The sequence below is a fragment of the Phalangium opilio genome, unplaced genomic scaffold (genome assembly GCF_054372755.1).
Source record: "Phalangium opilio isolate 3A_F unplaced genomic scaffold, DU_Popi_V2 ptg000098l_1, whole genome shotgun sequence".
Taxonomy (NCBI): Eukaryota; Metazoa; Arthropoda; class Arachnida; order Opiliones; family Phalangiidae; genus Phalangium; species Phalangium opilio.
The window spans coordinates 3982528-4009638 of NW_028324201.1; the positions used below are offsets into that span (position 1 = coordinate 3982528).

Consider the following 27111-nt stretch of genomic DNA (forward strand, 5'->3'; position numbering starts at 1 on the left):
ACTTAAGGATATAGGTTTATGAATAGAATTAAGACTTGGTTGAGAAAGTCCGATATGGTCTAATGGGTAGGATACCTGGCTTTCACCCAGAAGTCCCAGGTTGGATTCTTGGTATCGGAGCGAGTGCATTTGTACCGCTTTAGAAAAATAAACCTAAAGACACATTTATAGGAATAATATTTAGGGTTGTTCCAACCAGTCCGATATGGTCTAGTGGCTTGGATATCTGGCTCTCACCCAGAAGGCCCGGGTTCGATTCCCGATATCGGAGAAGGTGCTATAAACCGCTTTTAAAGAATAAATTTAAAGACACATTTATAGGAATAATATCTAGAGTTGCTCAAACCAGTCCGATATGGTCTAGTGGCTAGGATATCTGGCTTTCACCCAGAAGGCCCGGGTTCGATTCCCGGTATCGGAGACGGTGCTTTAAACCGCTTTTAAAGAATAAATTTAAAGACACATTTATTGGAATACTATCTAGGGTTTCTAAAACCAGGCCGATATGGTCTAGTGTCTAGGATATCTGGCTTTAACCCAGAAGGCCCGGGTTCGATTCCCGTTATCGGAGACGGTGCGTTAAACCGCTTTTAAAGAATACATTTAAAGACACATTTATTGGAATAATATCTAGGGTTTCTAAAACCAGGCCGATATGGTCTAGTGTCTAGGATATCTGGCTTTAACCCAGAAGGTCCGGGTTCGATTCCCGGTATCGGAGCGAGTGCATTTGTACCGCTTTTGAAGAATAAATTTAAAGACACATTTATAGGAATAATATTTAGGGTTGTTCCAACCAGTCCGATATGGTCTAGTGGCTAGGATATCTAGGTCTCACCCAGAAGGCCCGGGTTCGATTCCCGGTATCGGAGCGAGTGCATTTGTACCGCTTTTGAAGAATAAATTTAAAGACACATTTATAGGAATAATATTTAGGGTTGTTCCAACCAGTCCGATATGGTCTAGTGGCTAGGATATCTAGCTCTCACCCAGAAGTCCCAGGTTGGATTCCCGGTATCGGAGCGAGTGCATTTGTACCGCTTTAGAAGAATAAACCTAAAGACACATTTATAGGAATAATATTTAGGGTTGTTCCAACCAGTCCGATATGGTCTAGTGGCTTGGATATCTGGCTCTCACCCAGAAGGCCCGGGTTCGATTCCCGATATCGGAGAAGGTGCTATAAACCGCTTTTAAAGAATAAATTTAAAGACACATTTATAGGAATAATATCTAGAGTTGCTCAAACCAGTCCGATATGGTCTAGTGGCTAGGATATCTGGCTTTCACCCAGAAGGCCCGGGTTCGATTCCCGGTATCGGAGCGAGTGCTTTTGTACCGGTTTTGAAGAATAGACTTAAGTATATAGGTTTATGAATAGAATTAAGACTTGGTCAAGCAAGTCCGATATGGTCTAGTGGGTTGGATACCTGGCTTTCACCCAGACGGCCCGGGTTCGATTCCCGGTATCGGAGCGAGTACATTTGTACCGCTTTAGAAGAATAAACCTAAAGACACATTTATAGGAATAATATTTAGGGTTGTTCCAACCAGTCCGATATGGTCTAGTGGCTAGGATATCTGGATCTCACCCAGAAGGCCCGGGTTCGATTCCCGATATAGGAGACGGTGCTTTAAACCGCTTTTAAAGAATAAATTTAAAGACACATTTATAGGAATAATATCTAGAGTTGCTCAAACCAGTCCGATATGGTCTAGTGGCTAGGATATCTGGCTTTCACCCCGAAGGCCCGGGTTCGATTCCCGGTAACGGAGCGACTGCATTTGTACCGCTTTTGAAGAATAAACTTAAAGACACATTTATAGGAATAGTATTTAGGGTTGTTCTAACCAGTCCGATATGGTCTAGTGGCTAGGATATCTAGCTCTCACCCAGAAGGCCCGGGTTCGATTCCCGGTATCGGAGCGAGTGCATTTGTACCGCTTTTGAAGAATAAATTTAAAGACACATTTATAGGAATAATATTTAGTGTTGTTCCAACCAGTCCGGTATGGTCTAGTGGCTAGGATATCTAGCTCTCACCCAGAAGTCCCAGGTTGGATTCCCGGTATCGGAGCGAGTGCATTTGTACCGCTTTAGAAGAATAAACCTAAAGACACATTTATAGGAATAATATTTAGGGTTGTTCCAACCAGTCCGATATGGTCTAGTGGCTTGGATATCTGGCTCTCACCCAGAAGGCCCGGGTTCGATTCCCGATATCGGAGAAGGTGCTATAAACCGCTTTTAAAGAATAAATTTAAAGACACATTTATAGGAATAATATCTAGAGTTGCTCAAACCAGTCCGATATGGTCTAGTGGCTAGGATATCTGGCTTTCACCCAGAAGGCCCGGGTTCGATTCCCGGTATCGGAGCGAGTGCTTTTGTACCGGTTTTGAAGAATAGACTTAAGTATATAGGTTTATGAATAGAATTAAGACTTGGTCAAGCAAGTCCGATATGGTCTAGTGGGTTGGATACCTGGCTTTCACCCAGACGGCCCGGGTTCGATTCCCGGTATCGGAGCGAGTACATTTGTACCGCTTTAGAAGAATAAACCTAAAGACACATTTATAGGAATAATATTTAGGGTTGTTCCAACCAGTCCGATATGGTCTAGTGGCTAGGATATCTGGATCTAACCCAGAAGGCCCGGGTTCGATTCCCGATATAGGAGACGGTGCTTTAAACCGCTTTTAAAGAATAAATTTAAAGACACATTTATAGGAATAATATCTAGAGTTGCTCAAACCAGTCCGATATGGTCTAGTGGCTAGGATATCTGGCTCTCACCCCGAAGGCCCGGGTTCGATTCCCGGTAACGGAGCGACTGCATTTGTACCGCTTTTGAAGAATAAACTTAAAGACACATTTATAGGAATAGTATTTAGGGTTGTTCTAACCAGTCCGATATGGTCTAGTGGCTAGGATATCTAGCTCTCACCCAGAAGGCCCGGGTTCGATTCCCGGTATCGGAGCGAGTGCATTTGTACCGCTTTTGAAGAATAAATTTAAAGACACATTTATAGGAATAATATTTAGTGTTGTTCCAACCAGTCCGGTATGGTCTAGTGGCTAGGATATCTAGCTCTCACCCAGAAGTCCCAGGTTGGATTCCCGGTATCGGAGCGAGTGCATTTGTACCGCTTTAGAAGAATAAACCTAAAGACACATTTATAGGAATAATATTTAGGGTTGTTCCAACCAGTCCGATATGGTCTAGTGGCTTGGATATCTGGCTCTCACCCAGAAGGCCCGGGTTCGATTCCCGATATCGGAGAAGGTGCTATAAACCGCTTTTAAAGAATAAATTTAAAGACACATTTATAGGAATAATATCTAGAGTTGCTCAAACCAGTCCGATATGGTCTAGTGGCTAGGATATCTGGCTTTCACCCAGAAGGCCCGGGTTCGATTCCCGGTATCGGAGCGAGTGCTTTTGTACCGGTTTTGAAGAATAGACTTAAGTATATAGGTTTATGAATAGAATTAAGACTTGGTCAAGCAAGTCCGATATGGTCTAGTGGGTTGGATACCTGGCTTTCACCCAGACGGCCCGGGTTCGATTCCCGGTATCGGAGCGAGTACATTTGTACCGCTTTAGAAGAATAAACCTAAAGACACATTTATAGGAATAATATTTAGGGTTGTTCCAACCAGTCCGATATGGTCTAGTGGCTAGGATATCTGGCTCTCACCCAGAAGGCCCAGGTTCGATTCCCGATATCGGAGACGGTTCTTTAAACCGCTTTTAAAGAATAAATTTAAAGACACATTTATAGGAATAATATCTAGAGTTGCTCAAACCAGTCCGATATGGTCTAGTGGGTTGGATACCTGGCTTTCACCCAGACGGCCCGGGTTCGATTCCCGGTATCGGAGCGAGTACATTTGTACCGCTTTAGAAGAGTAAACCTAAAGACACATTTATAGGAATAATATTTAGGGTTGTTCCAACCAGTCCGATATGGTCTAGTGGCTAGGATATCTGGCTCTCACCCAGAAGGCCCGGGTTCGATTCCCGATATCGGAGACGGTGCTTTAAACCGCTTTTAAAGAATAAATTTAAAGACACATTTATAGGAATAATATCTAGAGTTGCTCAAACCAGTCCGATATGGTCTAGTGGCTAGGATATCTGGCTTTCACCCAGAAGGCCCGGGTTCGATTCCCGGTAACGGAGCGACTGCATTTGTACCGCTTTTGAAGAATAAACTTAAAGACACATTTATAGGAATAATATTTAGGGTTGTTCCAACCAGTCCGATATGGTCTAGTGGCTAGGATATCTGGATCTCACCCAGAAGGCCCGGGTTCGATTCCCGATATAGGAGACGGTGCTTTAAACCGCTTTTAAAGAATAAATTTAAAGACACATTTATAGGAATAATATCTAGAGTTGCTCAAACCAGTCCGATATGGTCTAGTGGCTAGGATATCTGGCTTTCACCCCGAAGGCCCGGGTTCGATTCCCGGTAACGGAGCGACTGCATTTGTACCGCTTTAGAAGAATAAACCTAAAGACACATTTATAGGAATAATATTTAGGGTTGTTCCAACCAGTCCGATATGGTCTAGTGGCTTGGATATCTGGCTCTCACCCAGAAGGCCCGGGTTCGATTCCCGATATCGGAGAAGGTGCTATAAACCGCTTTTAAAGAATAAATTTAAAGACACATTTATAGGAATAATATCTAGAGTTGCTCAAACCAGTCCGATATGGTCTAGTGGCTAGGATATCTGGCTTTCACCCAGAAGGCCCGGGTTCGATTCCCGGTATCGGAGCGAGTGCTTTTGTACCGGTTTTGAAGAATAGACTTAAGTATATAGGTTTATGAATAGAATTAAGACTTGGTCAAGCAAGTCCGATATGGTCTAGTGGGTTGGATACCTGGCTTTCACCCAGACGGCCCGGGTTCGATTCCCGGTATCGGAGCGAGTACATTTGTACCGCTTTAGAAGAATAAACCTAAAGACACATTTATAGGAATAATATTTAGGGTTGTTCCAACCAGTCCGATATGGTCTAGTGGCTAGGATATCTGGCTCTCACCCAGAAGGCCCAGGTTCGATTCCCGATATCGGAGACGGTTCTTTAAACCGCTTTTAAAGAATAAATTTAAAGACACATTTATAGGAATAATATCTAGAGTTGCTCAAACCAGTCCGATATGGTCTAGTGGGTTGGATACCTGGCTTTCACCCAGACGGCCCGGGTTCGATTCCCGGTATCGGAGCGAGTACATTTGTACCGCTTTAGAAGAGTAAACCTAAAGACACATTTATAGGAATAATATTTAGGGTTGTTCCAACCAGTCCGATATGGTCTAGTGGCTAGGATATCTGGCTCTCACCCAGAAGGCCCGGGTTCGATTCCCGATATCGGAGACGGTGCTTTAAACCGCTTTTAAAGAATAAATTTAAAGACACATTTATAGGAATAATATCTAGAGTTGCTCAAACCAGTCCGATATGGTCTAGTGGCTAGGATATCTGGCTTTCACCCAGAAGGCCCGGGTTCGATTCCCGGTAACGGAGCGACTGCATTTGTACCGCTTTTGAAGAATAAACTTAAAGACACATTTATAGGAATAATATTTAGGGTTGTTCCAACCAGTCCGATATGGTCTAGTGGCTAGGATATCTGGATCTCACCCAGAAGGCCCGGGTTCGATTCCCGATATAGGAGACGGTGCTTTAAACCGCTTTTAAAGAATAAATTTAAAGACACATTTATAGGAATAATATCTAGAGTTGCTCAAACCAGTCCGATATGGTCTAGTGGCTAGGATATCTGGCTTTCACCCCGAAGGCCCGGGTTCGATTCCCGGTAACGGAGCGACTGCATTTGTACCGCTTTTGAAGAATAAACTTAAAGACACATTTATAGGAATAGTATTTAGGGTTGTTCTAACCAGTCCGATATGGTCTAGTGGCTAGGATATCTAGCTCTCACCCAGAAGGCCCGGGTTCGATTCCCGGTATCGGAGCGAGTGCATTTGTACCGCTTTTGAAGAATAAATTTAAAGACACATTTATAGGAATAATATTTAGTGTTGTTCCAACCAGTCCGGTATGGTCTAGTGGCTAGGATATCTAGCTCTCACCCAGAAGTCCTAGGTTGGATTCCCGGTATCGGAGCGAGTGCATTTGTACCGCTTTAGAAGAATAAACCTAAAGACACATTTATAGGAATAATATTTAGGGTTGTTCCAACCAGTCCGATATGGTCTAGTGGCTTGGATATCTGGCTCTCACCCAGAAGGCCCGGGTTCGATTCCCGATATCGGAGAAGGTGCTATAAACCGCTTTTAAAGAATAAATTTAAAGACACATTTATAGGAATAATATCTAGAGTTGCTCAAACCAGTCCGATATGGTCTAGTGGCTAGGATATCTGGCTTTCACCCAGAAGGCCCGGGTTCGATTCCCGGTATCGGAGCGAGTGCTTTTGTACCGGTTTTGAAGAATAGACTTAAGTATATAGGTTTATGAATAGAATTAAGACTTGGTCAAGCAAGTCCGATATGGTCTAGTGGGTTGGATACCTGGCTTTCACCCAGACGGCCCGGGTTCGATTCCCGGTATCGGAGCGAGTGCATTTGTACCGCTTTTGAAGAATAAATTTAAAGACACATTTATAGGAATAATATCTAGAGTTGCTCAAACCAGTCCGATATGGTCTAGTGGCTAGGATATCTGGCTTTCACCCAGAAGGCCCGGGTTCGATTCTCGGTAACGGAGCGACTGCATTTGTACCGCTTTTGAAGAATAAATTTAAAGACACATTTATAGGAATAATATTTAGGGTTGTTCCAACCAGTCCGATATGGTCTAGTGGCTTGGATATCTGGCTCTCACCCAGAAGGCCCGGGTTCGATTCCCGATATCGGAGGAGGTGCTATAAACCGCTTTTAAAGAATAAATTTAAAGACACATTTATAGGAATAATATCTAGAGTTGCTTAAACCAGTCCGATATGGTCTAGTGGCTAGGATATCTGGCTTTCACCCAGAAGGCCCGGGTTCGATTCCCGGTATCGGAGACGGTGCTTTAAACCGCTTTTAAAGAATAAATTTAAAGACACATTTATTGGAATACTATCTAGGGTTTCTAAAACCAGGCCGATATGGTCTAGTGTCTAGGATATCTGGCTTTAACCCAGAAGGCCCGGGTTCGATTCCCGGTATCGGAGCGAGTGCATTTGTACCGCTTTTGAAGAATAAATTTAAAGACACATTTATAGGAATAATATTTAGGGTTGTTCCAACCAGTCCGATATGGTCTAGTGGCTAGGATATCTAGCTCTCACCCAGAAGGCCCGGGTTCGATTCCCGGTATCGGAGCGAGTTCTTTTGTACCACTTTTAAAGAATAAACTTAAAGACACATTTATAGGAATAATATTTAGGGTTTTTCCAACCAGTCCGATATGGTCTAGTGGCTAGGATATCTGGCTTTCACCCAGAAGGCCCGGGTTCGATTCCCGATATCGGAGAAGGTGCTATAAACCGCTTTTAAAGAATAAATTTAAAGACACATTTATAGGAATAATATCTAGAGTTGCTCAAACCAGTCCGATATGGTCTAGTGGCTAGGATATCTGGCTTTCACCCAGAAGGCCCGGGTTCGATTCCCGGTATCGGAGCGAGTGCTTTTGTACCGGTTTTGAAGAATAGACTTAAGTATATAGGTTTATGAATAGAATTAAGACTTGGTTAAGCAAGTCCGATATGGTCTAGTGGGTAGGATACCTGGCTTTCACCCAGAAGGCCCGGGTTCGATTCACGGTATTGGAGCGAGTGCATTTGTACCGCTTTAGAAGAATAAACCTAAAGACACATTTATTGGAATACTATCTAGGGTTTCTAAAACCAGGCCGATATGGTCTAGTGCCTAGGATATCTGGCTTTAACCCAGAAGGCCCGGGTTCGATTCCCGGTATCGGAGCGAGTGCATTTGTACCGCTTTTGAAGAATAAATTTAAAGACACATTTATAGGAATAACATTTAGGGTTGTTCCAACCAGTCCGATATGGTCTAGTGGCTAGGATATCTAGCTCTCACCCAGAAGTCCCAGGTTGGATTCCCGGTATCGGAGCGAGTGCATTTGTACCGCTTTAGAAGAATAAACCTAAAGACACATTTATAGGAATAATATTTAGGGTTGTTCCAACCAGTCCGATATGGTCTAGTGGCTTGGATATCTGGCTCTCACCCAGAAGGCCCGGGTTCGATTCCCGATATCGGAGGAGGTGCTATAAACCGCTTTTAAAGAATAAATTTAAAGACACATTTATAGGAATAATATTTAGGGTTGTTCCAACCAGTCCGATATGGTCTAGTGGCTAGGATATCTAGCTCTCACCCAGAAGGCCCGGGTTCGATTCCCGGTATCGCAGCGAGTTCTTTTGTACCACTTTTAAAGAATAAACTCAAAGACACATTTATAGGAATAATATTTAGGGTTTTTCCAACCAGTCCGATATGGTCTAGTGGCTAGGATATCTGGCTTTCACCCAGAAGGCCCGGGTTCGATTCCCGGTATCGGAGCGAGTGCTTTTGTACCGGTTTTGAAGAATAGAGTTAAGTATATAAATTTATGAATAGAATTAAGACATGGTTAAGCAAGTCCGATATGGTCTAGTGGGTAGGATACCTGGCTTTCACCCAGAAGGCCCGGGTTCGATTCCCGGTATCGGAGCGAGTGCATTTGTACCGCTTTAGAAGAATAAACCTAAAGACACATTTATAGGAATAATATTTAGGGTTGTTCCAACCAGTCCGATATGGTCTAGTGGCTAGGATATCTGGCTCTCACCCAGAAGGCCCGGGTTCGATTCCCGGTATCGGAGACGGTGCTTTAAACCGGTTTTAAAGAATAAATTTAAAGATACATTTATTGGAATAATATTTAGTGTTGTTCCAACCAGTCCGATATGGTCTAGTGGCTAGGATATCTGGCTCTCACCCAGAAGGCCCGGGTTCGATTCCCGGTATCGGAGACGGTGCTTTAAACCGGTTTTAAAGAATAAATTTAAAGATACATTTATTAGAATAATATCTAGGGTTTCTCAAACCAGGCCGATATGGTCTAGTGTCTAGGATATCTGGCTTTAACCCAGAAGGTCCGGGTTCTATTCCCGGTATCGGAGACGGTGCTTTAAACCGCTTTTGAAGAATAAATTTAAAGACACATTTATAGGAATAATATCTAGAGTTGCTCAAACCAGTCCGATATGGTCTAGTGGCTAGGACATCTGGCTTTCACCCAGAAGGCCCGGGTTCGATTCCCGGTAACGGAGCAACTGCATTTGTACCGCTTGTGAAGAATAAACTTAAAGACACATTTATAGGAATAATATTTAGGGTTGTTCCAACCAGTCCGATATGGTCTAGTGGCTAGGATATCTGGCTCTCACCCAGAAGGCCCGGGTTCGATTCCCGGTATCGGAGACGGTGCTTTAAACCGGTTTTAAAGAATAAATTTAAAGATACATTTATTGGAATAATATCTAGGGTTTCTCAAACCAGGCCGATATGGTCTAGTGTCTAGGATATCTGGCTTTAACCCAGAAGGTCCGGGTTCGATTCCCGGTATCGGAGACGGTGCTTTAAACCGCTTTTAAAGAATAAATTTAAAGACACATTTATAGGAATAATATCTAGAGTTGCTCAAACCAGTCCGATATGGTCTAGTGGCTAAGACATCTGGCTTTCACCCAGAAGGCCCGGGTTCGATTCCCGGTATAGGAGCGAGTGCATTTGTACCGCTTTAGAAGAATAAACCTAAAGACACATTTATAGGAATAATATTTAGGGTTGTTCCAACCAGTCCGATATGGTCTAGTGGCTAGGATATCTGGCTCTCACCCAGAAGGCCCGGGTTCGATTCCCGGTATCGGAGCGAGTGGTTTTGTACCGGTTTTGAAGAATAGACTTAAGGATATAGGTTTATGAATTTTACAGGGCCGGTAGGCCCTTGTAGATATGACTTGATACTCTTTTGTAACGTTAAATCAAAATTCACATGCTTTTACCAATTTTCCTATGGAGATTAACATGGGGTTTTTCGTGATATTTAAGCACCTCTAACTGAAAAACTAGAGCGAAGTTACTTTTCGGAATACTCTTAATTTAACAATTAAGTATTCAGGGTGTGCGATCGGCTAGTCTAATCAGAAACAATTAAGTCTAAGTATGTTGATTTTAGTTAATTACAGAAGTACTTGTTTCGACCATCGTGATTGGACATAATAATAATGCTAGAGCTCTTCGAAAACTCAAAATAACCAAGTATCTATGGTGTAGTGGTTATCACGTCCGCTTTACACTCGGAAGGTCCCAGGTTCGAGCCCTGGTAGATACATGACTTGACTATCGTTATTGGACACAATAATAAGCTAGATCTCTTCGAAAACTCGGAATACCCAAGTATTCATTGTGTAGTGGTTATCACGTCCGCTTTACACGCGGAAGGTCCCGGGTTCGAGCCCTGGTAGATACATGTTTTGACCATCGTGATTGGACATAATAATAAGCTAGATCTCTTAGGAATCTCAGTATTACCAGGTATGTGTAGTGTAGTGGTTATCTCGTCCGCCTAACACGCGGAAGGTGCAACGTTTGGGCCCTGCTAGATACATGTTTTGACCATCGTAATTGGACATACACTCTTAAAAATCATGGGTTGAATGAATTGGGTTATTTGAATTTCAACTTCATTTGGGTTAAAAAATAGCCCAGTGCTAGTTGAATAAGTTATTTATGGTAGTTTGGGATGGTGTTGTTTTTAACCCTGAAAATATGGTTATTTTACTAACCCAAATTGGGTCATTTGTAATTTTACAAATTAGTGACGTCGCACCCCTGCTTTCCACCATTGGTTCTAAATATGAGCCAATTGGAGGCGCAATCGGTTAAAATGTCGACTGCTTATAGTTAGGGTAGCTGAAAAATTAATTATACAAAGCGATATTCCCTATATGAAGAGTATACCGATTAAGAATTGAGATTAATTGAAGAAATTGCCGCCTATAATCAGGCTCAAGAATTGGTATTAACCGTAGACATGGTAAAATAAAATTGTTCCAGTTTTCACTGTGCCAGAATGGTTAGGCCTTGGTCAGAATAAGCGAGATTTGTCACACGGGCCCTTTGTCCATCTTTATTCACTTTAATTTTCGTCTTAAACTTCGAATAATTTGATCAATAACGCTCAAATAAAGAGCTTTAATTCAGTCTTTCAGAATCAGAAGTTAAATTTATAAATAAGGATGTTTAAAATGGAATTATGTGTTGCAAGCAAATTTGAAAAGTATAAACCTTCCTCAGGGAAGAAGTTCCAATCAATACCCGTGTTTGCATCACACGATTTCAGGATTATAGGCCACATCTTGAGCTTTATTCCTTCCAGAACTTATAGATTACAATGTTTTGGGTAAGAATAATCGAAGAGTACTTCCTATGTGTGTTAGTATAAGAAAAGAATTCCCAATGGAATCACCTGACTTCTTTCGGCGGTAGAAGGCCTGACAGTTTTTCTAAAACCCCATGTTAAAGAAAAATTAGCAAAAGTGCCCTTATTTCCCACTTTCGCCGTTCAGTGCGCTATCAGCCGGGGAAACCTCCTAACGCTTTTTCTATGGGGAGAAAATTTTGAAAGCCGACTTGGTGTTGGAGCATTTTTAATACATTTAGTGAATTTTTTCGTGGCTGGATTTCAAATTAGAAGTCAAGTAAGTTCAAATTTATATTTTGAGCCCCATTTCATAATTTTACAGCCATTATTTGGAGAATATTCAACATTCAAAGTTGGCTTACTGTGTATAAATAATTTTAAAAAGGCGCGTGACACTTTTTATTAAGCTTTATTGACTTAAAACATTTTGTCGCTGGCTCTTTCTTATTATTGTTTCAAAATGATAGAGTGATTTTGGAGGGGGAGTGAACCATTCATCCCCTGCTTCGGGGGCAAGTTTGTGTTAGAGAATAATATTTGCCCCTAGCAGGGGGATATCACTAAGGTAAGAGATAGAGGGTTATGACGTTGCAGTGTATAGGAAAAAAATAACTCTATTGCTAACATAAAAACATGCCAAAAAAGTCCTCGCGCGATTTTTCTGGTTTTCTTTTTTCACAAATCCCTTTCATAAAACCAGGCCTTTATATTTTAGCTATAAAGCTGTACCTGAAGTAGTAGCCGCATGGAATGCTTAATTAAGGCCACCCTTATTAACTAGTCTATATTGTTAAAACGTTACATTTTTGTAATAAAATGAAACTTCTAATATGATAACAATACTTTTTAAGCAAATACTTTAAAATTAAATAAATCCTTTTCAAAATGAAATAAATCCTTTATAAAATGAAATAAATTTTAATAAATTTTAAAATTAAATAAATCCTTTTTAAAATGAAATAAATTTTAAAATTAAATAAATCCTTTTTAAAATGAAATAAATTTTAAATACAAGTCGACTTCATGTAATATCTAAAATGTAATTTTTTTAAATATATTTATGCGATAAGATAAATGCAAATTTGTGCGATAAGATCAATCAAATTTTCTTGTGATATGTTAATGGCCAAAAATTTAGTTAATTTTTAGTGTTAAGAAAAATTTTGTGATTAAAAAACTAGTTTAAACAAAATATCAAAATTTTGGTCTTCTTTTTTTGGCTTCACGCTGAAGTTTGGCCTTTTCTGGTTTTGGAATTGGAGTAATGATTTTGCATTGTTCTTTTTCTGGTAGGGTAATGTTGACATCCTCATAACTTATTAGTATATTTTCAAGAAGTCTTATTATGAAGTCCTTTGGCTTTGGTTCTTTTACTGGACGTTCTTGCCATTCATTAGTAACTTTTGAACAGTAATATTCAAATTCTTCTTTATTTTGAACTTCAGGATCATTCTTTTTATAACGACAACCCCGTTTGATATTGGAATTGTGATCTAAAATAGTGAGTATTATTCTAGCTTCCATGACTTCAAAATTAAAGTCTACTTGTTTTGGGCAGTATTTATTCATTAAACTGTGATAATTTTCTAAACACGATGTGTGAGAGAAACCATTCGTTTGCCTTAAATCCTTCACTAGTAACTTGTTGTTGATGATCTTTAAAAGCCCATCATGAGCTGGAGAACCAATTTTTAGCCATTGTTTTCTTATTTCAGCATCTTGTGTTAGCCTTGGGTGTCCGCACCTTTTATAATTTGGCAAATCTTGAAAGTTGTGCACATTTAAAACATGGTAGCCAATAGACTTCCACATATCTTCCAGCTTATCTGGATCTTGGTCACATTTTTCAGAGCAATACCACAGATGTTTTTTTAATGACTTTATCCAGGGTTTTAGTTCTTCACATTCTTCTTTTTTTGAAAGAGCAAGAATTTTCTTTCCAAATTCTTTACTCAAATGCCACACATCAAACTGATGATCTATGTTTGAATATTCTTGCCTTATAAAAGCCCTACATTGTATGTGACGATCTGTTGTCAAGCGTGTTACAGTCATGCCTTCTTCGTCCATTTTTTTCAAGCATTTTTTCAAACCCAACACTTCCATATTAGTGGATTTAAAATCAACTTCAGTTTTTTTAATTAATTCAAAATGGAGGCATTTGTCCGAAAATTGATCCATTAAGGTGTAAGTACAATATTTTGCACTGTGGCCAGGTGAGTCACATCTTCCACCCCCCGCAAGATTTACAGTTGGACTTCTCTTTAATTCATTCAGAATTTTCTCTTGTTCAATTTTCCATGTTCGCTTTATCTCAGGAACCAATAGTTTTTGTTGCAATGAGTAGAAGGTAGTTTTGCCGATTGCTTTCAGGCCCACAAATTCAAAGAATGAGTGAAAGCGATCAAATGTTCCACCTGTAAGAAGCACAGCTGCTGCTATCAATATATTTCCTGCTGCCATTCTTCCTAGAAGAGGCTGTGATTTCCAAATAAATTGATGCCCGTTTATGCATGACGCTTTTACAGTGACAAGACTACCTTCCATTTCAGATTTATTTGCATCTGAAATATCAAGCCGGCTTGTACAACCTTCGTGATCGCAAACTAATCGAGATAAAATTTGATTTAGGTTGCTTTCAAAAACAATGAACTTCTTATCCCGAACTATGTGTTCTTTTTTATTTCTGGTTGAGTGGATTAGTGGACGAGAGAGTGAAGCTTTATTTGGAGTTACAGAAGTCAATGTTCCTAAATTATTAAAAGTATTACCCGTGTCTGTTGCGTATGAATGTTCTTGAATGATACCAGAAACGTGTGACCGCTGTAATTTTTCCATTTCAAGATCTATGTCTTGTTCTGTACAAGTTTCTGTACCCACATCGCACGTCCTCGTGATCCCAGGTTCGGTTTGAGTGTTCCTGTCAAAACTCTTTACAATTTTGAATTGGCTTCGTGCTATTTCAGGTTCAGCAGTAAAATCAGTAGCTAGGTTTACTGTTTCTTCAGTAGGGCTGCTAATAATTGAAGCTGATATATTGGTATCGCTCCCAAAGAGTGTTGGTATTGATCCATGTTTAAGCATCTTCTTCTTTCTCTTTCCACAAATCATGACTTTTATAGGCGGCTCAACTTCAAAACATTCTTGAGTGAAATGTACTTCACATACTCTGTATTTGGTAATTTCCTTAGACTTGTCTTTGTTAAGCCTTGGCTCTTTAGATGACATAATGTTCTCAAAACCATTTTTAACCGATATCTTGGCGTTGCTGATCCATTTTCTTGTTAATGACGGAAATCGGATATAATTTGGGACTTGAAAAAAGCTAAGATTAGCGTTATGAGAGTTATTTTCGCAACCCTCAATTATACACCGAGGCATGATTTCAGTCTTCAAACGACACTACGACAGTCAAAAACTAAAGCAGTCGACATTTACCGATTGCGCCTCCAATTGGCTCTTATATAGAACCAATGGTGGAATGCGGGGGTGCAACGTCAGAGACCCAAAACGGCGGGGTACACGGCAACTCTTTCTAGAATTTTCCATGATAAAACTGACTGTTCCCGCCAAACTTCCACTCGCGAAAGTCGCGATTTCGCGCTGTACCGTTTAGGCTTTTATTATAAAGTGAAAATTTTTAACGTGTGTGAGGTAAGCGATATTTTGAAAATAAAATTAAAATATTGTTTTTCTTTATAAAAACGGTTTATGTTAATGCATTTTAAAATATTCAGTTGAAAACTTATCCATCCCATATATTCCGACTTGGGACTCGGCTTGGGACTCGGCTTGGGTGTGGTCGTTGTTGTTTCCTGATTTTGAAGATCGAACAGGTACCATTGAAAATTTTACTGCCTTCTCACTACAAAATCGGTTTGCTTTGCGATAAATGTTTCAAAAGTGGATTCTATAGTCGTAAGGTAAAGCCTTTTACTTGTTAAAGGGGCTAACCAGAGCTTTGCGGGACCTCTAGGCTGACACGTAGAAACGGCGGACTTGCTTTTTATTCATGCAAAGCTACGATGCCCGCAAGCCTCCTTTTAGCCCCTTTAAGAGTTTTAGATTACGGATTAATTTCAATTTAAATTGTAATTATAATTAATAGATTTACCTAAGTTATGGATAGCTTTGTTGAAGAAAGACTGACCGAATGGTCCCTACTTTCATACCGCGAAAACTTTATCAGTAAGTCTGTGGTTTCGTTATAGTTAATTATACTGGCTTGTACCACGATAAGCCCAGTACAAACAATCAAACTACTAGGTTTGAGTCGGAATTGCGGGAAATGGAAGAGTTAAGGTCTATAAATACATAATGTAAAATCTCATAAGACAGAAAATACTACCCATTTACACAAGGAGGCCAGGCTTCAGGTGTTACACCAGGAAACCAGACTCCGTAAATGATTCAAAAGCCAGGCCTCCTTGTGTAAATGGTATGAATCCTCCTTGTCTGTCATCTATGCATTTTTAATTCAATTAATCCTATCTGCATAGTTAAACATCCAACAGCGGACCCTATTCTCTAAAAATTGAAAATGATTCTGATCACTCGCAATCCATATGGTTTGGATCGGCCTCGTTTGAAGCGCACCTATTCTCTAACCACAATCCAAATCGTCATTCAGATAGTTTTAAATTTTTCTCTCAATCTAAATGTACTGTACGTTAAGGCAAGAGTCGTTTATGGGCCAATTGTATTAGGCGCGCTTTCAAATTGAATGGATGGAAAATTTGAGACTTCACACGTTCTTTCCTTAAGGTAGAAAGACGTACTTCTTTTGTTTTAAAAATTAGAGTAAAACGTTTTTAGTTTGCATTTTAAATTGGCGTTAATTTAAATCAGTGTTAATGTACATGCCAAGCAGCAATTAACTGATATTGAATTTTTAAGGGTTAAATGATTTAATTGTAGAAAATTTGAAATTAAATAGAAATTGAAAATTTTAAAATTAACTTGAAAGCTATTTTTTTTTAAATTTTCTACAATTAAATCATTTAACCCTTAAAAATTCCATATTAACACTAATTTAAATTAACGCCAATTTTGAATGCAAACTAAAAACGTTTTACTCTAATTTTTAAAACAAAAGAAGTACGTCTTTCTACCTTAAGGAAAGAACGTGTGAAGTCTCAAATTTTCCATCCATTCAATTTGAAAGCGCGCCTAATACAATTGGCCCATAAACGACTCTTGCCTTAACGTACAGTACATTTAGATTGAGAGAAAAATTTAAAACTATCTGAATGACGATTTGGATTGTGGTTAGAGAATAGGTGCGCTTCAAACGAGGCCGACCCGAACAATTGATTTTCAATTATTAGAGGATATAGGGTCCAAAGTTACTCCAAACTAAAAGATTTGGCTTGAAATATTATTATTATTATTTTATATTATTATTTTATATTATTATTATATATTATAAATAATTAATATTATTATTATTATATTGTAATTTCCTGCTCAATATTTATTTGTTCACATTAATTGCTAATTTTTTTGTAAAGATAATGAAATCGACAAGGACGCATTCCTGCTGCTTACTCCTGATCTAGTTAGGGAACTTGTTCCACCCATTGGTCCAAGAGCGAAGTTTCTCTCATTTCATGCTACACTCAAAGAAAAGTTTGCTAAAGAATTGGTTGTCATAAAACCCGCCTCCGAGTAAGTTGTGCGAAAAGGAAGGCAATATATTGACTATCTCTTCAATAGAGCTATATAAACATTTGTAAATATTTGAAAAACCAACCATGGGTTATACTTGTTTTAAATGTAATAAGGAAGTCGGTCAAACTTCCAGACAATTAATTCATCATTATCGTAATCTTCATGGGTTAAATGATGGGGCTGGGCCTATTTATTGTGCCGAAGAGAACTGCAATCAGTCTTATTCATACTTCTGTACCCTAAAAAAGCACCTGGATAAAAATCATCAGGATTCCTTAGGCTCAAATCACATTTCTAACCAAACGCCTATAATAGCGGAAGAACAATTTCGTCCTGAAAACGAAGTGGCCAATGAGAACGAAAATAATAATTCTGATAATGAAGATAATCCTTTGAGCTATGATATTCTTAAAAATATAACTGTTCAATTTATTTGCCGACTTAAATCGTCGCCTGGAATAACAACAACAACTGTGCAAACAGTTGTTGGTAGTACAAAAGTTTTAATTAGCGAGATAGTAACCTATTTGAAGGATATCGTTCACAAAAATCTTAATCAAGGTACCAATGAGGACATGGAAAATATACTATCAAAATTCGACGAAATTTCAAATTTGTTTCAATATTTTGATACGGAGTACTTGCAAAATAAATGTCTTAGAGAAAGCGGCCATTTAATTCCACCGAAGGATATAAAAATTGGAGGCATTGAGGCAAATGAAAATAGCGAACAAAATGAAAGAATCACTCAAGAGTTTCAACTCATACCTCTTAAAAGCATGCTCAAAGTTATTTTAGAAAGTCCAGGGGTTTTTGACAGAGTAAAGGAGTACATGAATTCTGAGTCTGATGGATTAAGAGATTTTAAAGATGGTATGCAGGCTGCAGAAAATGGTGTACAGTGCGATGAAAATAAGGTTCTTATACCTATAATGATGTATTCTGACGAATTTGAAGTAACAAACCCACTTGGTTCAAAAACGGGGTTGCACAAGGTCACTGGATTCTATTACACGATCAAAGGGTTTCCACCAAAACTTAACTCGTGTTTAAACAACTGCTACTTACTGGCACTTTGCAAATCGGCTTATTTAAAAAATGAGAAAATGGATTCAATTGTATCTGTTATTGTTGCTGAATTTAATGAGATCGAAACAAATGGCTTCTACATTGATACACCTTCATATCAGGGCACAGTTTACGCATATTTAGCTCAAGTGTGTGGTGATAATCTTGGCCTGAATTCTATGCTAGGTTTAGTCGAGGGTTTTACGGCTAATTACATGTGCCGCTTTTGCAAGATACACAGAAATGAAATGGGCCAGCAAGTTACTCTCGACCGAAACTTACTACGGAATAAAGTCAATTATGAAGATGACGTAATGCAAAAAAACTCTTCCGAAACTGGTATTAAAAGACGATGCTTGTTAAATGAACTAAAATATTTCCATGTAGTTTCAAATTTTGTCCCTGATATTATGCATGATATCTTGGAAGGAGTAGGGCCTCTAGAGATAAAATTAGTTTTAAACAGCCTAATTAGGGAAAAACTCTTTAGGCTCGAGGACTTGAATTCCAGAATATCCTTATTTAAATACGGCCCTGACATTAAAGATAAACCCTCAGCTACCACTAAAAATATGTTGGGAAACCCAGATGGCGCGACAGGGCAAACTGCGGCTCAGTCTTGGTGCCTGCTACGATACTTGCCGGTCTTAATTGGTGATCTGGTCCCAAAAGAACATGAAATTTATGAACTTTTACTTATGCTCGTGGAATGCGTTAACAGTATTTTTTCGCCAGTAATTTATCAACACAATATTCCGTACCTTGCGCAAATAATATCCGATCACCACGAATATTTTCTGGGCTTGTTTCCAGATCGCACCTTAAAACCAAAACACCATTTCATGCTTCACTATGTAGATTGCATTAAAATGATTGGCCCCCTTTCAAGGGTAGGGGTTATACGTTTCGAAGCAAAGCATAATTTTTTTAAGCAATATGCTCGCGTGATATGCAATTTCAAAAACATTACCAAGTCATTGGCATTCAGACATCAAGTCAGATTTGCTTACAATAATAGAAATTGCAAAGTTTTGGATGAACGGGCAACTGAAATTGGTGCTTGCCTAAATAGCCTTTTGGCAAATTTGAATCACGGTGAAGAGGTAGCCAAGCTATTACGAGTAACACTGTATGAAGATGTGGGCTGTGCGAACTGGGTTAAACAGAACGGCGTGGTCTATAAACCAACATATGTGGTTCTGTTAGCGGTATCCGATGATAATGATTTACCAGTATTTGGAAGGATTGAACATATCATTGTAAATGGGCAGCAATCTTTCACATTTGTAATTTCAAATTTTGCAACCTTGTGCTACAAAAGACATTTCAATGCGTATCATGTTTCTGAAACTAATCCAATTAAACTATCCCTTAAATCTGTTGAAGAGATAGAAGATTATAGTCCATTACATTGTACTCCTTGCACTAATGAAGACGGTTTTTTAATTGTGCCAAAGTATGCCTATTTCTAACCAAAAAGCCTTCTTATTTCCAAGAACAACGTCCGATATGATTGAGGAAAATGAGTCTATGGAAACAACAGATGGACTTAAGAATCTTTATCAATTACCCACTGACGATGTGAACATTTTGTTGGAAAATAATTTAAGTAGTGAACATGTGTCTAAGAATTGGGGCACACCCAAAAGGCCTAGTCCATTTGATTGGGGAACACCGCCAAGAAAATCACCAAGAAAAAATCGCAATACTCCAATGAAATCACCAAGAAAACCACAAAAATCTCCAAAAAAACTCTTTGATATGGGCGCGCAGTCAAAGAAATCACCAAAAAAGTGCTGCGATCTGAACACTCCATCAAGAAAATCACCAAGGAAAAATAAGGATGGAGATATTTCATCAGCAATATCGCCAAAATCATCGCAAAACAGAAGCCCAAGTACGGTGGATATAACTCCAAAAACAATATGTTCGAATTATAACTTTGTAAGTGATACCTAATTTACTAGAAAAAGCCTAGAAGCGACAAATGAAATCCCAGTGGTGCCGCTATGATATACTTAACAGATGTGCGACGACCCTAACATGTCGATGGGTCAAGCGTCGTAAGCTTAATATAATGCCCGCCCACATCGCAAAGTGTCACCCTTATGCCGTAGAGATGGGGAGAAAATTCAGTGTCGCTTCTATTTTTTTCCTTATTTATTCGCCATACCAATATTTATCCGTGTACTACAAATTATTTAAATTGATCTAAAATGTATTTTAATCCTGAAACAATATTTTTTAAGGATGTGAAAAATGTTGTTCTCAAACATCCAAAAGGGAAAGAGCTTTGCTCGCTATTGTCTTCTTCAGGTCCAGTAACTTTAAAAGCCAGAAGGCTATTATGTAGAATTATGGTCTCATACTTAATTGAGAAATGTGGGGAATAGTAAGTTTAATATTTTTGGTTCACTTTTGCTTTTATATGATCTTGCACACCTAAGTAACAAATTATTGATAGCCCTTCAGCACAGTTGAAGATTCAACTATCGAAAAGCATTGTGAAAGAGTTTCCGAAGCTCGATGACAGAGATAAACAAGGCCATGTAATTTTAGATTTTTGATGTCCTTTCTATTTTCCAAAAATAACTGCTCTTTATTAGCTCGTGTGGTTTTCTCATGGACAAAAGCGTCCTGCCACTGGATATTTAGAAGAACGACTTCGCAATGTAAGGAAACGTTTAAAAAAAAGTATTTCGTTTGAAGAGAAGCAACATGCATCTGAAACCGAAAGCCCAAGCGTATCTTCAAAAACCACAGAACAACAAGAGACTAGCGTAGACCCACCCGTGGAGGTCCCTGGTAGGATAATTAGAGAGAAATGCTTTCTAAGAACCTACTTTAAACATACACATATTTTTTTCAGAAAATTTCAATGAAGACGAAATGGAAGCCATGACAGACTGGCTTAAAGAAAACACTGTTCCATATGCGCAAGTTAAAGAGTACATGAAGTTAACTGCTACCATTAGACAAACATGGATTAAAAATAACCCTGCAATACCAGTCGAAGATATTTTTCGAATGTATCCAAGACTAAAGGACATTCCGGGCATGGTAAATATGTTCATAATGTTTTGTTGTTTGCAATAGTAGATAACTTCTCCTACCCATTGCGTTCCCCTTAGTTCGAACAGGATTTTTCTCTACTCTATCCTAAACAATGTGAAAATTTAGTCATGAATTGGACTGACTATTCTGCTAAAATACGTGAACATGCCCTTGTGGAACTAAAAGATAACGTTCTTATCACATTGCATTTGGATGCTCAAGGAAGAGAAGAAGCAACTGCTGGTGAAGGGTCTATTTAAAGGGAGCGTAAGCCCGTTATGTAGGGGCGGAGCCTCTAGAAAGTTTCTCTCTTGCGTTTTGTCCTTGCCAAAGGCAGGAACCAATCAGACCTAATAAATTAGTTCTGATTGGTTCCTGCCTTTGGCAAAGACAAAATGCAAGAGAGAAGCTTACTAGAGGCTCCGCCCCTACATAACGGGCTTACCCTCCCTTTAATATAAATTGAGTAACAACCTTGTTAATTAAATTAAACCCATTTACAGATCAATTAGAGAATGCCGCTTTCCTGGCTTTACCTTACTTAATTCCAAGTACATCCTTCAAAATTGGCAAGCGCACTGTTAAACCTTCAAAAGAAGATGTAAAAAATTCCTTCATTATGAATGTCCAGGTAAAAATTTCTCTCTAACTATACCAAAGTTTAGCACCCAAACACTAGCCGCGCGCAACTAAAAGTTATCTTCAGGCCCTGAATTTACTTCATTACATTCATCATCTGCATGAAAAGTTCATAATTTCTACCCAATCGTTCTTTTGGTATTCTGTTATGCCTCATTTAGAGAGTTATCAATCGTTCTCGGTCATAAATCAGTAGCATGTGACTTCATCTACCACGTTAATACAAACTTTGATATTTCAGGATGGAACCATAACTGATTACTTGGATAAATGTAAGATGGCTGAACCGCACATAGTTACATTTGGAGACGCCCTACACCCCACAATGTGCTACGTGGTTGTAGAAAAAACTGCTTTCCTTCGAACGTCCCTACTTCGGGCGGTTGATGCGTGCTTCAAGATGTTTTACGTTCTGGATCTTAGTTATCCCTCAAAATGCAAACGCGTATGGGAACTTATACAAGATTCATTCTTCCAAATTGATGGGAAAAATTCAGGAGAAATAACCAATGTCATACGCTCTCTGAGGCAGTGGTTTCACCTTAGTGAAAATGATAGTGATGAGCTCTAATGAAACTTTCCTAAGCGATAGAAACAGATATTTTTATCAGGTTGATAAAAACCGAATTTTTATCCAGTTTAAAAATTATTTTTATAATATTCAGAAAATAAAATGTTTTTTAACTGATGCACTGAACAAGAATGACGTTAATTAAAAAGAACGTGAAAGGAAAAGTTTGGAATTTTTAACTAGAAGAATTTCACGCAGGCTACGTGGCGATGTGGCATACTTTAATTTTGTTAACAGGAAGGCAGGGCGTAGCACAGGCAATAAAGGTGGCAAAAACGGGAGAATTATACGGGGAAGAAATCTTATATGCGGGGGGGGGGGGGAATAAATTTAAGTAACGATTTAACCTGATTTAGGGTTACAGTTTAGCCTAAAATTGGGTCACCGTTAAAATTAAACCCAATTTGGGTTGATTTTTTAACAAAAATATGTGTTATTATTTAACCAGAATTGGCGTTAGTGTTTAGCCCATCATTGGGTCACCGTTAAAATCAACCCAGATTAGGGCTTTTTTTTAACCAAATATGGTGTTATTATTTAACCAGCAATGTGGTTACGGTTTCGCCCAAAGTTGGGTTATCGATTATATTTACTCGAAATTGGGTTATTTAGACAACTATTTCTTGGGTCAATGAGCAACAACCCAAAAATTGGGTCGGTTAAATACTGACCCATCTTTGAGTTAAAAAATGACCCATTTTGGGTCAAAAACAACCCAACATTTTTAAGAGTGTAATAATAAGCGGTAAAGAAAACATAATTACTCAAAATTTAATTACATTAAGACTGAAGCGACAGATATTATATAAAAACGTCTTGGTTTGGACCAAGGCCGAAAAAACAAACGATATGTGTGAGGTTTATCAATTGACTGAAGTTCAGATATTGAAATTTTTTCTAGTTATCTTTATACACTCAATCCTTAATCAATATTTAATTCAATCAACTGATTTTACTGTTAATCGACCTAGTCCCTCTAAATTAATTGAAAAAATTACATATCTACGCTTTTTCAAGAACAATTACATTTTCCGAAAACATTTTATCATGAAATTAATTATTTTGAAGGGATTTCGTGTCGATACTCACTAACTTGTGAGCATCTTGACCGACATAGTTTTAATTGTTGCTGGCTTGACAAATTTTCAAGTTTGCACCAAAAGAAGTTTAAATCTGTTTTAAGTTGTTGATAAGACTGTCGTTTAGAGTGAATGTCGTCTACTTAAGACAAAGCAACAAAGTTTATCCTGTGTGGTAAAGGGTAAAGATCACATAAACAGAAATACTTCTCAGACTTGTTATATTCATTTCCCGCGGAAATAATATGGTTAAACAAATCATTCATTACTAGTTATGCCAAGAAGGTCACATTTAACTCCGACACCCCCTCCCTTCCTCTATTTTCCCAATATATGGCATTTTATAATCTTAGACATCCAGTAGAACATTTCAAATATTCAATACTGTATCCTCAACATGATAAATTAATTTCACGATAGAATGTTTTCGGAAAATGTAATTGTTCTTGAAAAAGCGTAGATATGTAATTTTTTTTAATTAATTTAGAGGGACTAGGTCGATTAACAGTAAAATCAGTTGATTGAATTAAATATTGATTAAGGATTGAGTGTATAAAAATAACTAGAAAAAATTTCAATATCTGAAACTTCAGTCAATTGATAAACCTCACACATATCGTTTGTTTTTTCGGCCTTGGTCCAAACCAAGACGTTTTTATATAATAGAATTAAGACTTGGTTGAGAAAGTCCGATATGGTCTAATGGGTAGGATACCTGGCTTTCACCCAGAAGTCCCAGGTTGGATTCCCGGTATCGGAGCGAGTGCATTTGTCCCGCTTTAGAAGAATAAACCTAAAGACACATTTATAGGAATAATATTTAGGGTTGTTCCTACCAGTCCGATATGGTCTAGTGGCTTGGATATCTGGCTCTCACCCAGAAGGCCCGGGTTCGATTCCCGATATCGGAGACGGTGCTTTAAACCGCTTTTAAAGAATAAATTTAAAGACACATTTATAGGAATAATATCTAGAGTTGCACAAACCAGTCCGATATGGTCTAGTGGCTAGGATATCTGGCTTTCACCCAGAAGGCCCGGGTTCGATTCCCGGTAACGGAGCGAGTGCATTTGTACCGCTTTTGAAGAATAAATTTAAAGACACATTTATAGGAATAATATTTAGTGTTGTTCCAACCAGTCCGATATGGTCTAGTGGCTAGGATATCTAGCTCTCACCCAGAAGGCCCGGGTACGATTCCCGGTATCGGAGCGAGTGCATTTGTACCGCTTTTGAAGAATAAATTTAAAGACAAATTTATAGGCATAATATTTAGGGTTGTTCCAACCAGTCCGATATGGTCTAGTGGCTAGGATATCTAGCTCTCACCCAGAAGTCCCAGGTTGGATTCCCGGTATCGGAGCGAGTGCATTTCTACCGCTTTAGAAGAATAAACCTAAAGACACATTTATAGGAATAATATTTAGGGTTGTTCCTACCAGTCCGATATGGTCTAGTGGCTTGGATATCTGGCTCTCACCCAGAAGGCCCGGGTTCGATTCCCGATATCGGAGACGGTGTTTTAAACCGCTTTTAAAGAATAAATTTAAAGACACATTTATAGGAATAATATCTAGAGTTGCACAAACCAGTCCGATATGGTCTAGTGGCTAGGATATCTGGCTTTCACCCAGAAGGCCCGGGTTCGATTCCCGGTAACGGAGCGACTGCATTTGTACCGCTTTTGAAGAATAAATTTAAAGACACATTTATAGGAATAATATTTAGGGTTGTTCCAACCAGTCCGATATGGTCTAGTGGCTAGAATATCTGGCTCTCACCCAGAAGGCCCGGGTTCGATTCCCGGTATCGGAGACGGTGCTTTAAACCGGTTTTAAAGAATAAATTTAAAGATACATTTATTGGAATAATATCTAGGGTTTCTAAAACCAGGCCGATATGGTCTAGTGTCTAGGATATCTGGCTTTAACCCAGAAGGCCCGGGTTCGATTCCCGGTATCGGAGACGGTGCTTTAAACCCCTTTTAAAGAATAAATTTAAAGACACATTTATTGGAATACTATCTAGTGTTTCTAAAACCAGACCGATATGGTCTAGTGTCTAGGATATCTGGCTTTAACCCAGAAGGCCCGGGTTCGATTCCCGGTATCGGAGCGAGTGCATTTGTACCGCTTTTGAAGAATAAATTTAAACACACATTTATAGGAATAATATTTAGTGTTGTTCCAGCCAGTCCGATATGGTCTAGTGGCTAGGATATCTAGCTCTCACCCAGAAGGCCCGGGTTCGATTCCCGGTATCGGAGCGAGTGCATTTGTACCGCTTTTGAAGAATAAATTTAAAGACAAATTTATAGGAATAATATTTAGGGTTGTTCCAACCAGTCCGATATGGTCTAGTGGCTTGGATGTCTGGCTCTCACCCAGAAGGCCCGGGTTCGATTACCGATATCGGAGACGGTGCTTTAAACCGCATTTAAAGAATAAATTTAAAGACACATTTATAGGAATAATATCTAGAGTTGCTCAAACCAGTCCGATATGGTCTAGTGGCTAGGATATCTGGCTTTCACCCAGAAGGCCCGGGTTCGATTCCCGGTAACGGAGCGACTGCATTTGTACCGCTTTTGAAGAATAAACTTAAAGACACATTTATAGGAATAATATTTAGGGTTGTTCCAACCAGTCCGATATGGTCTAGTGGCTAGGATATCTGGCTCTCACCCAGAAGGCCCGGGTTCGATTCCCGGTATCGGAGACGGTGCTTTAAACCGGTTTTAAAGAATAAATTTAAAGATACATTTATTGGAATAATATCTAGGGTTTCTAAAACCAGGCCGATATGGTCTAGTGTGTAGGATATCTGGCTTTAACCCAGAAGGTCCGGGTTCGATTCCCGGTATCGGATCGAGTGCATTTGTACCGCTTTAGAAGAATAAACCTAAAGACACATTTATAGGAATAATATTTAGGGTTGTTCCAACCAGTGCGATATGGTCTAGTGGCTAGGATATCTGGCTCTCACCCAGAAGGCCCGAGTTCGATTCCCGATATCGGAGACGGTGCTTTAAACCGCTTTTAAAGAATAAATTTAAAGACACATTTATAGGAATAATATCTAGAGTTGCTCAAACCAATCCGATATGGTCTAGTGGCTAGGACATCTGGCTTTCACCCAGAAGGCCCGGGTTCGATTCCCGGTATCGGAGCGAGTGCATTTGTACCGCTTTAGAAGAATAAACCTAAAGACACATTTATAGGAATAATATTTAGGGTTGTTCCAACCAGTTCGATATGGTCTAGTGGCTAGGATATCTGGCTCTCACCCAGAAGGCCCGGGTTCGATTACCGATATCGGAGACGGTGCTTTAAACCGCTTTTAAAGAATAAATTTAAAGACACATTTATAGGAATAATATCTAGAGTTGCTCAAACCAGTCCGATATGGTATAGTGGCTAGGATATCTGGCTTTCACCTAGAAGGCCTGGGTTCGATTCCCGGTATCAGAGCGAGTAAATTTGTACCGCTTTTAAAGAATAAACTTAAAGACACATTTATAGGAATAATATTTAGGGTTGTTCCAACCAGTCCAATATGGTCTAGTG

At 39.0% G+C, this 27111-nt stretch overlaps 1 protein-coding gene, 1 long non-coding RNA gene and 46 other non-coding genes across 48 annotated transcripts in view; all 48 read left to right on the forward strand.

Moving 5' to 3' along the window:
• The window catches only part of LOC149634784 (uncharacterized), a 333137-nt gene that overhangs the window by 3128 nt on the left and 302898 nt on the right, over positions 1 to 27111 (forward strand). The gene's annotated exons all lie outside the window — the stretch shown is intronic.
• On the forward strand, positions 200 to 271 carry TRNAE-CUC (transfer RNA glutamic acid (anticodon CUC)). The gene has a single exon. It is a non-coding gene; the product is annotated as a tRNA-Glu (tRNA).
• Positions 350 to 421, forward strand: TRNAE-UUC (transfer RNA glutamic acid (anticodon UUC)). Its single transcript has one exon. It is a non-coding gene; the product is annotated as a tRNA-Glu (tRNA).
• Positions 801 to 872, forward strand: TRNAE-CUC (transfer RNA glutamic acid (anticodon CUC)). The gene has a single exon. It is a non-coding gene; the product is annotated as a tRNA-Glu (tRNA).
• Positions 1103 to 1174, forward strand: TRNAE-CUC (transfer RNA glutamic acid (anticodon CUC)). Its single transcript has one exon. It is a non-coding gene; the product is annotated as a tRNA-Glu (tRNA).
• Positions 1253 to 1324, forward strand: TRNAE-UUC (transfer RNA glutamic acid (anticodon UUC)). The gene has a single exon. It is a non-coding gene; the product is annotated as a tRNA-Glu (tRNA).
• Positions 1856 to 1927, forward strand: TRNAE-CUC (transfer RNA glutamic acid (anticodon CUC)). Its single transcript has one exon. It is a non-coding gene; the product is annotated as a tRNA-Glu (tRNA).
• TRNAE-CUC (transfer RNA glutamic acid (anticodon CUC)) lies at positions 2158 to 2229 on the forward strand. The gene has a single exon. It is a non-coding gene; the product is annotated as a tRNA-Glu (tRNA).
• Positions 2308 to 2379, forward strand: TRNAE-UUC (transfer RNA glutamic acid (anticodon UUC)). Its single transcript has one exon. It is a non-coding gene; the product is annotated as a tRNA-Glu (tRNA).
• Positions 2911 to 2982, forward strand: TRNAE-CUC (transfer RNA glutamic acid (anticodon CUC)). Its single transcript has one exon. It is a non-coding gene; the product is annotated as a tRNA-Glu (tRNA).
• TRNAE-CUC (transfer RNA glutamic acid (anticodon CUC)) lies at positions 3213 to 3284 on the forward strand. Its single transcript has one exon. It is a non-coding gene; the product is annotated as a tRNA-Glu (tRNA).
• On the forward strand, positions 3363 to 3434 carry TRNAE-UUC (transfer RNA glutamic acid (anticodon UUC)). Its single transcript has one exon. It is a non-coding gene; the product is annotated as a tRNA-Glu (tRNA).
• On the forward strand, positions 3665 to 3736 carry TRNAE-CUC (transfer RNA glutamic acid (anticodon CUC)). The gene has a single exon. It is a non-coding gene; the product is annotated as a tRNA-Glu (tRNA).
• Positions 3966 to 4037, forward strand: TRNAE-CUC (transfer RNA glutamic acid (anticodon CUC)). The gene has a single exon. It is a non-coding gene; the product is annotated as a tRNA-Glu (tRNA).
• Positions 4116 to 4187, forward strand: TRNAE-UUC (transfer RNA glutamic acid (anticodon UUC)). The gene has a single exon. It is a non-coding gene; the product is annotated as a tRNA-Glu (tRNA).
• TRNAE-CUC (transfer RNA glutamic acid (anticodon CUC)) lies at positions 4568 to 4639 on the forward strand. Its single transcript has one exon. It is a non-coding gene; the product is annotated as a tRNA-Glu (tRNA).
• TRNAE-UUC (transfer RNA glutamic acid (anticodon UUC)) lies at positions 4718 to 4789 on the forward strand. Its single transcript has one exon. It is a non-coding gene; the product is annotated as a tRNA-Glu (tRNA).
• On the forward strand, positions 5020 to 5091 carry TRNAE-CUC (transfer RNA glutamic acid (anticodon CUC)). The gene has a single exon. It is a non-coding gene; the product is annotated as a tRNA-Glu (tRNA).
• TRNAE-CUC (transfer RNA glutamic acid (anticodon CUC)) lies at positions 5321 to 5392 on the forward strand. Its single transcript has one exon. It is a non-coding gene; the product is annotated as a tRNA-Glu (tRNA).
• TRNAE-UUC (transfer RNA glutamic acid (anticodon UUC)) lies at positions 5471 to 5542 on the forward strand. Its single transcript has one exon. It is a non-coding gene; the product is annotated as a tRNA-Glu (tRNA).
• Positions 5923 to 5994, forward strand: TRNAE-CUC (transfer RNA glutamic acid (anticodon CUC)). Its single transcript has one exon. It is a non-coding gene; the product is annotated as a tRNA-Glu (tRNA).
• TRNAE-CUC (transfer RNA glutamic acid (anticodon CUC)) lies at positions 6225 to 6296 on the forward strand. The gene has a single exon. It is a non-coding gene; the product is annotated as a tRNA-Glu (tRNA).
• Positions 6375 to 6446, forward strand: TRNAE-UUC (transfer RNA glutamic acid (anticodon UUC)). The gene has a single exon. It is a non-coding gene; the product is annotated as a tRNA-Glu (tRNA).
• Positions 6828 to 6899, forward strand: TRNAE-CUC (transfer RNA glutamic acid (anticodon CUC)). Its single transcript has one exon. It is a non-coding gene; the product is annotated as a tRNA-Glu (tRNA).
• On the forward strand, positions 6978 to 7049 carry TRNAE-UUC (transfer RNA glutamic acid (anticodon UUC)). The gene has a single exon. It is a non-coding gene; the product is annotated as a tRNA-Glu (tRNA).
• Positions 7279 to 7350, forward strand: TRNAE-CUC (transfer RNA glutamic acid (anticodon CUC)). The gene has a single exon. It is a non-coding gene; the product is annotated as a tRNA-Glu (tRNA).
• On the forward strand, positions 7430 to 7501 carry TRNAE-UUC (transfer RNA glutamic acid (anticodon UUC)). Its single transcript has one exon. It is a non-coding gene; the product is annotated as a tRNA-Glu (tRNA).
• TRNAE-UUC (transfer RNA glutamic acid (anticodon UUC)) lies at positions 7580 to 7651 on the forward strand. Its single transcript has one exon. It is a non-coding gene; the product is annotated as a tRNA-Glu (tRNA).
• Positions 8184 to 8255, forward strand: TRNAE-CUC (transfer RNA glutamic acid (anticodon CUC)). Its single transcript has one exon. It is a non-coding gene; the product is annotated as a tRNA-Glu (tRNA).
• On the forward strand, positions 8485 to 8556 carry TRNAE-UUC (transfer RNA glutamic acid (anticodon UUC)). The gene has a single exon. It is a non-coding gene; the product is annotated as a tRNA-Glu (tRNA).
• Positions 8636 to 8707, forward strand: TRNAE-UUC (transfer RNA glutamic acid (anticodon UUC)). Its single transcript has one exon. It is a non-coding gene; the product is annotated as a tRNA-Glu (tRNA).
• Positions 8787 to 8858, forward strand: TRNAE-CUC (transfer RNA glutamic acid (anticodon CUC)). Its single transcript has one exon. It is a non-coding gene; the product is annotated as a tRNA-Glu (tRNA).
• On the forward strand, positions 8937 to 9008 carry TRNAE-CUC (transfer RNA glutamic acid (anticodon CUC)). The gene has a single exon. It is a non-coding gene; the product is annotated as a tRNA-Glu (tRNA).
• TRNAE-UUC (transfer RNA glutamic acid (anticodon UUC)) lies at positions 9237 to 9308 on the forward strand. The gene has a single exon. It is a non-coding gene; the product is annotated as a tRNA-Glu (tRNA).
• Positions 9388 to 9459, forward strand: TRNAE-CUC (transfer RNA glutamic acid (anticodon CUC)). The gene has a single exon. It is a non-coding gene; the product is annotated as a tRNA-Glu (tRNA).
• TRNAE-UUC (transfer RNA glutamic acid (anticodon UUC)) lies at positions 9688 to 9759 on the forward strand. The gene has a single exon. It is a non-coding gene; the product is annotated as a tRNA-Glu (tRNA).
• On the forward strand, positions 9839 to 9910 carry TRNAE-CUC (transfer RNA glutamic acid (anticodon CUC)). Its single transcript has one exon. It is a non-coding gene; the product is annotated as a tRNA-Glu (tRNA).
• Positions 10300 to 10372, forward strand: TRNAV-UAC (transfer RNA valine (anticodon UAC)). Its single transcript has one exon. It is a non-coding gene; the product is annotated as a tRNA-Val (tRNA).
• On the forward strand, positions 19714 to 22525 carry LOC149634833 (uncharacterized). The gene is made up of 8 exons (XM_089850965.1): positions 19714 to 20146; positions 20452 to 20594; positions 20667 to 20751; positions 20809 to 21007; positions 21072 to 21262; positions 21334 to 21499; positions 21760 to 21887; positions 22137 to 22525. Exons 1-8 carry the CDS (start codon positions 19733 to 19735, stop codon positions 22464 to 22466), a joined length of 1656 nt encoding a protein of 551 aa, XP_089707091.1. The 5' UTR covers positions 19714 to 19732; the 3' UTR covers positions 22467 to 22525.
• TRNAE-CUC (transfer RNA glutamic acid (anticodon CUC)) lies at positions 24385 to 24456 on the forward strand. Its single transcript has one exon. It is a non-coding gene; the product is annotated as a tRNA-Glu (tRNA).
• Positions 24535 to 24606, forward strand: TRNAE-UUC (transfer RNA glutamic acid (anticodon UUC)). Its single transcript has one exon. It is a non-coding gene; the product is annotated as a tRNA-Glu (tRNA).
• TRNAE-CUC (transfer RNA glutamic acid (anticodon CUC)) lies at positions 24988 to 25059 on the forward strand. Its single transcript has one exon. It is a non-coding gene; the product is annotated as a tRNA-Glu (tRNA).
• Positions 25138 to 25209, forward strand: TRNAE-UUC (transfer RNA glutamic acid (anticodon UUC)). Its single transcript has one exon. It is a non-coding gene; the product is annotated as a tRNA-Glu (tRNA).
• On the forward strand, positions 25289 to 25360 carry TRNAE-CUC (transfer RNA glutamic acid (anticodon CUC)). Its single transcript has one exon. It is a non-coding gene; the product is annotated as a tRNA-Glu (tRNA).
• Positions 25740 to 25811, forward strand: TRNAE-CUC (transfer RNA glutamic acid (anticodon CUC)). The gene has a single exon. It is a non-coding gene; the product is annotated as a tRNA-Glu (tRNA).
• TRNAE-UUC (transfer RNA glutamic acid (anticodon UUC)) lies at positions 26041 to 26112 on the forward strand. Its single transcript has one exon. It is a non-coding gene; the product is annotated as a tRNA-Glu (tRNA).
• On the forward strand, positions 26192 to 26263 carry TRNAE-CUC (transfer RNA glutamic acid (anticodon CUC)). Its single transcript has one exon. It is a non-coding gene; the product is annotated as a tRNA-Glu (tRNA).
• TRNAE-UUC (transfer RNA glutamic acid (anticodon UUC)) lies at positions 26643 to 26714 on the forward strand. Its single transcript has one exon. It is a non-coding gene; the product is annotated as a tRNA-Glu (tRNA).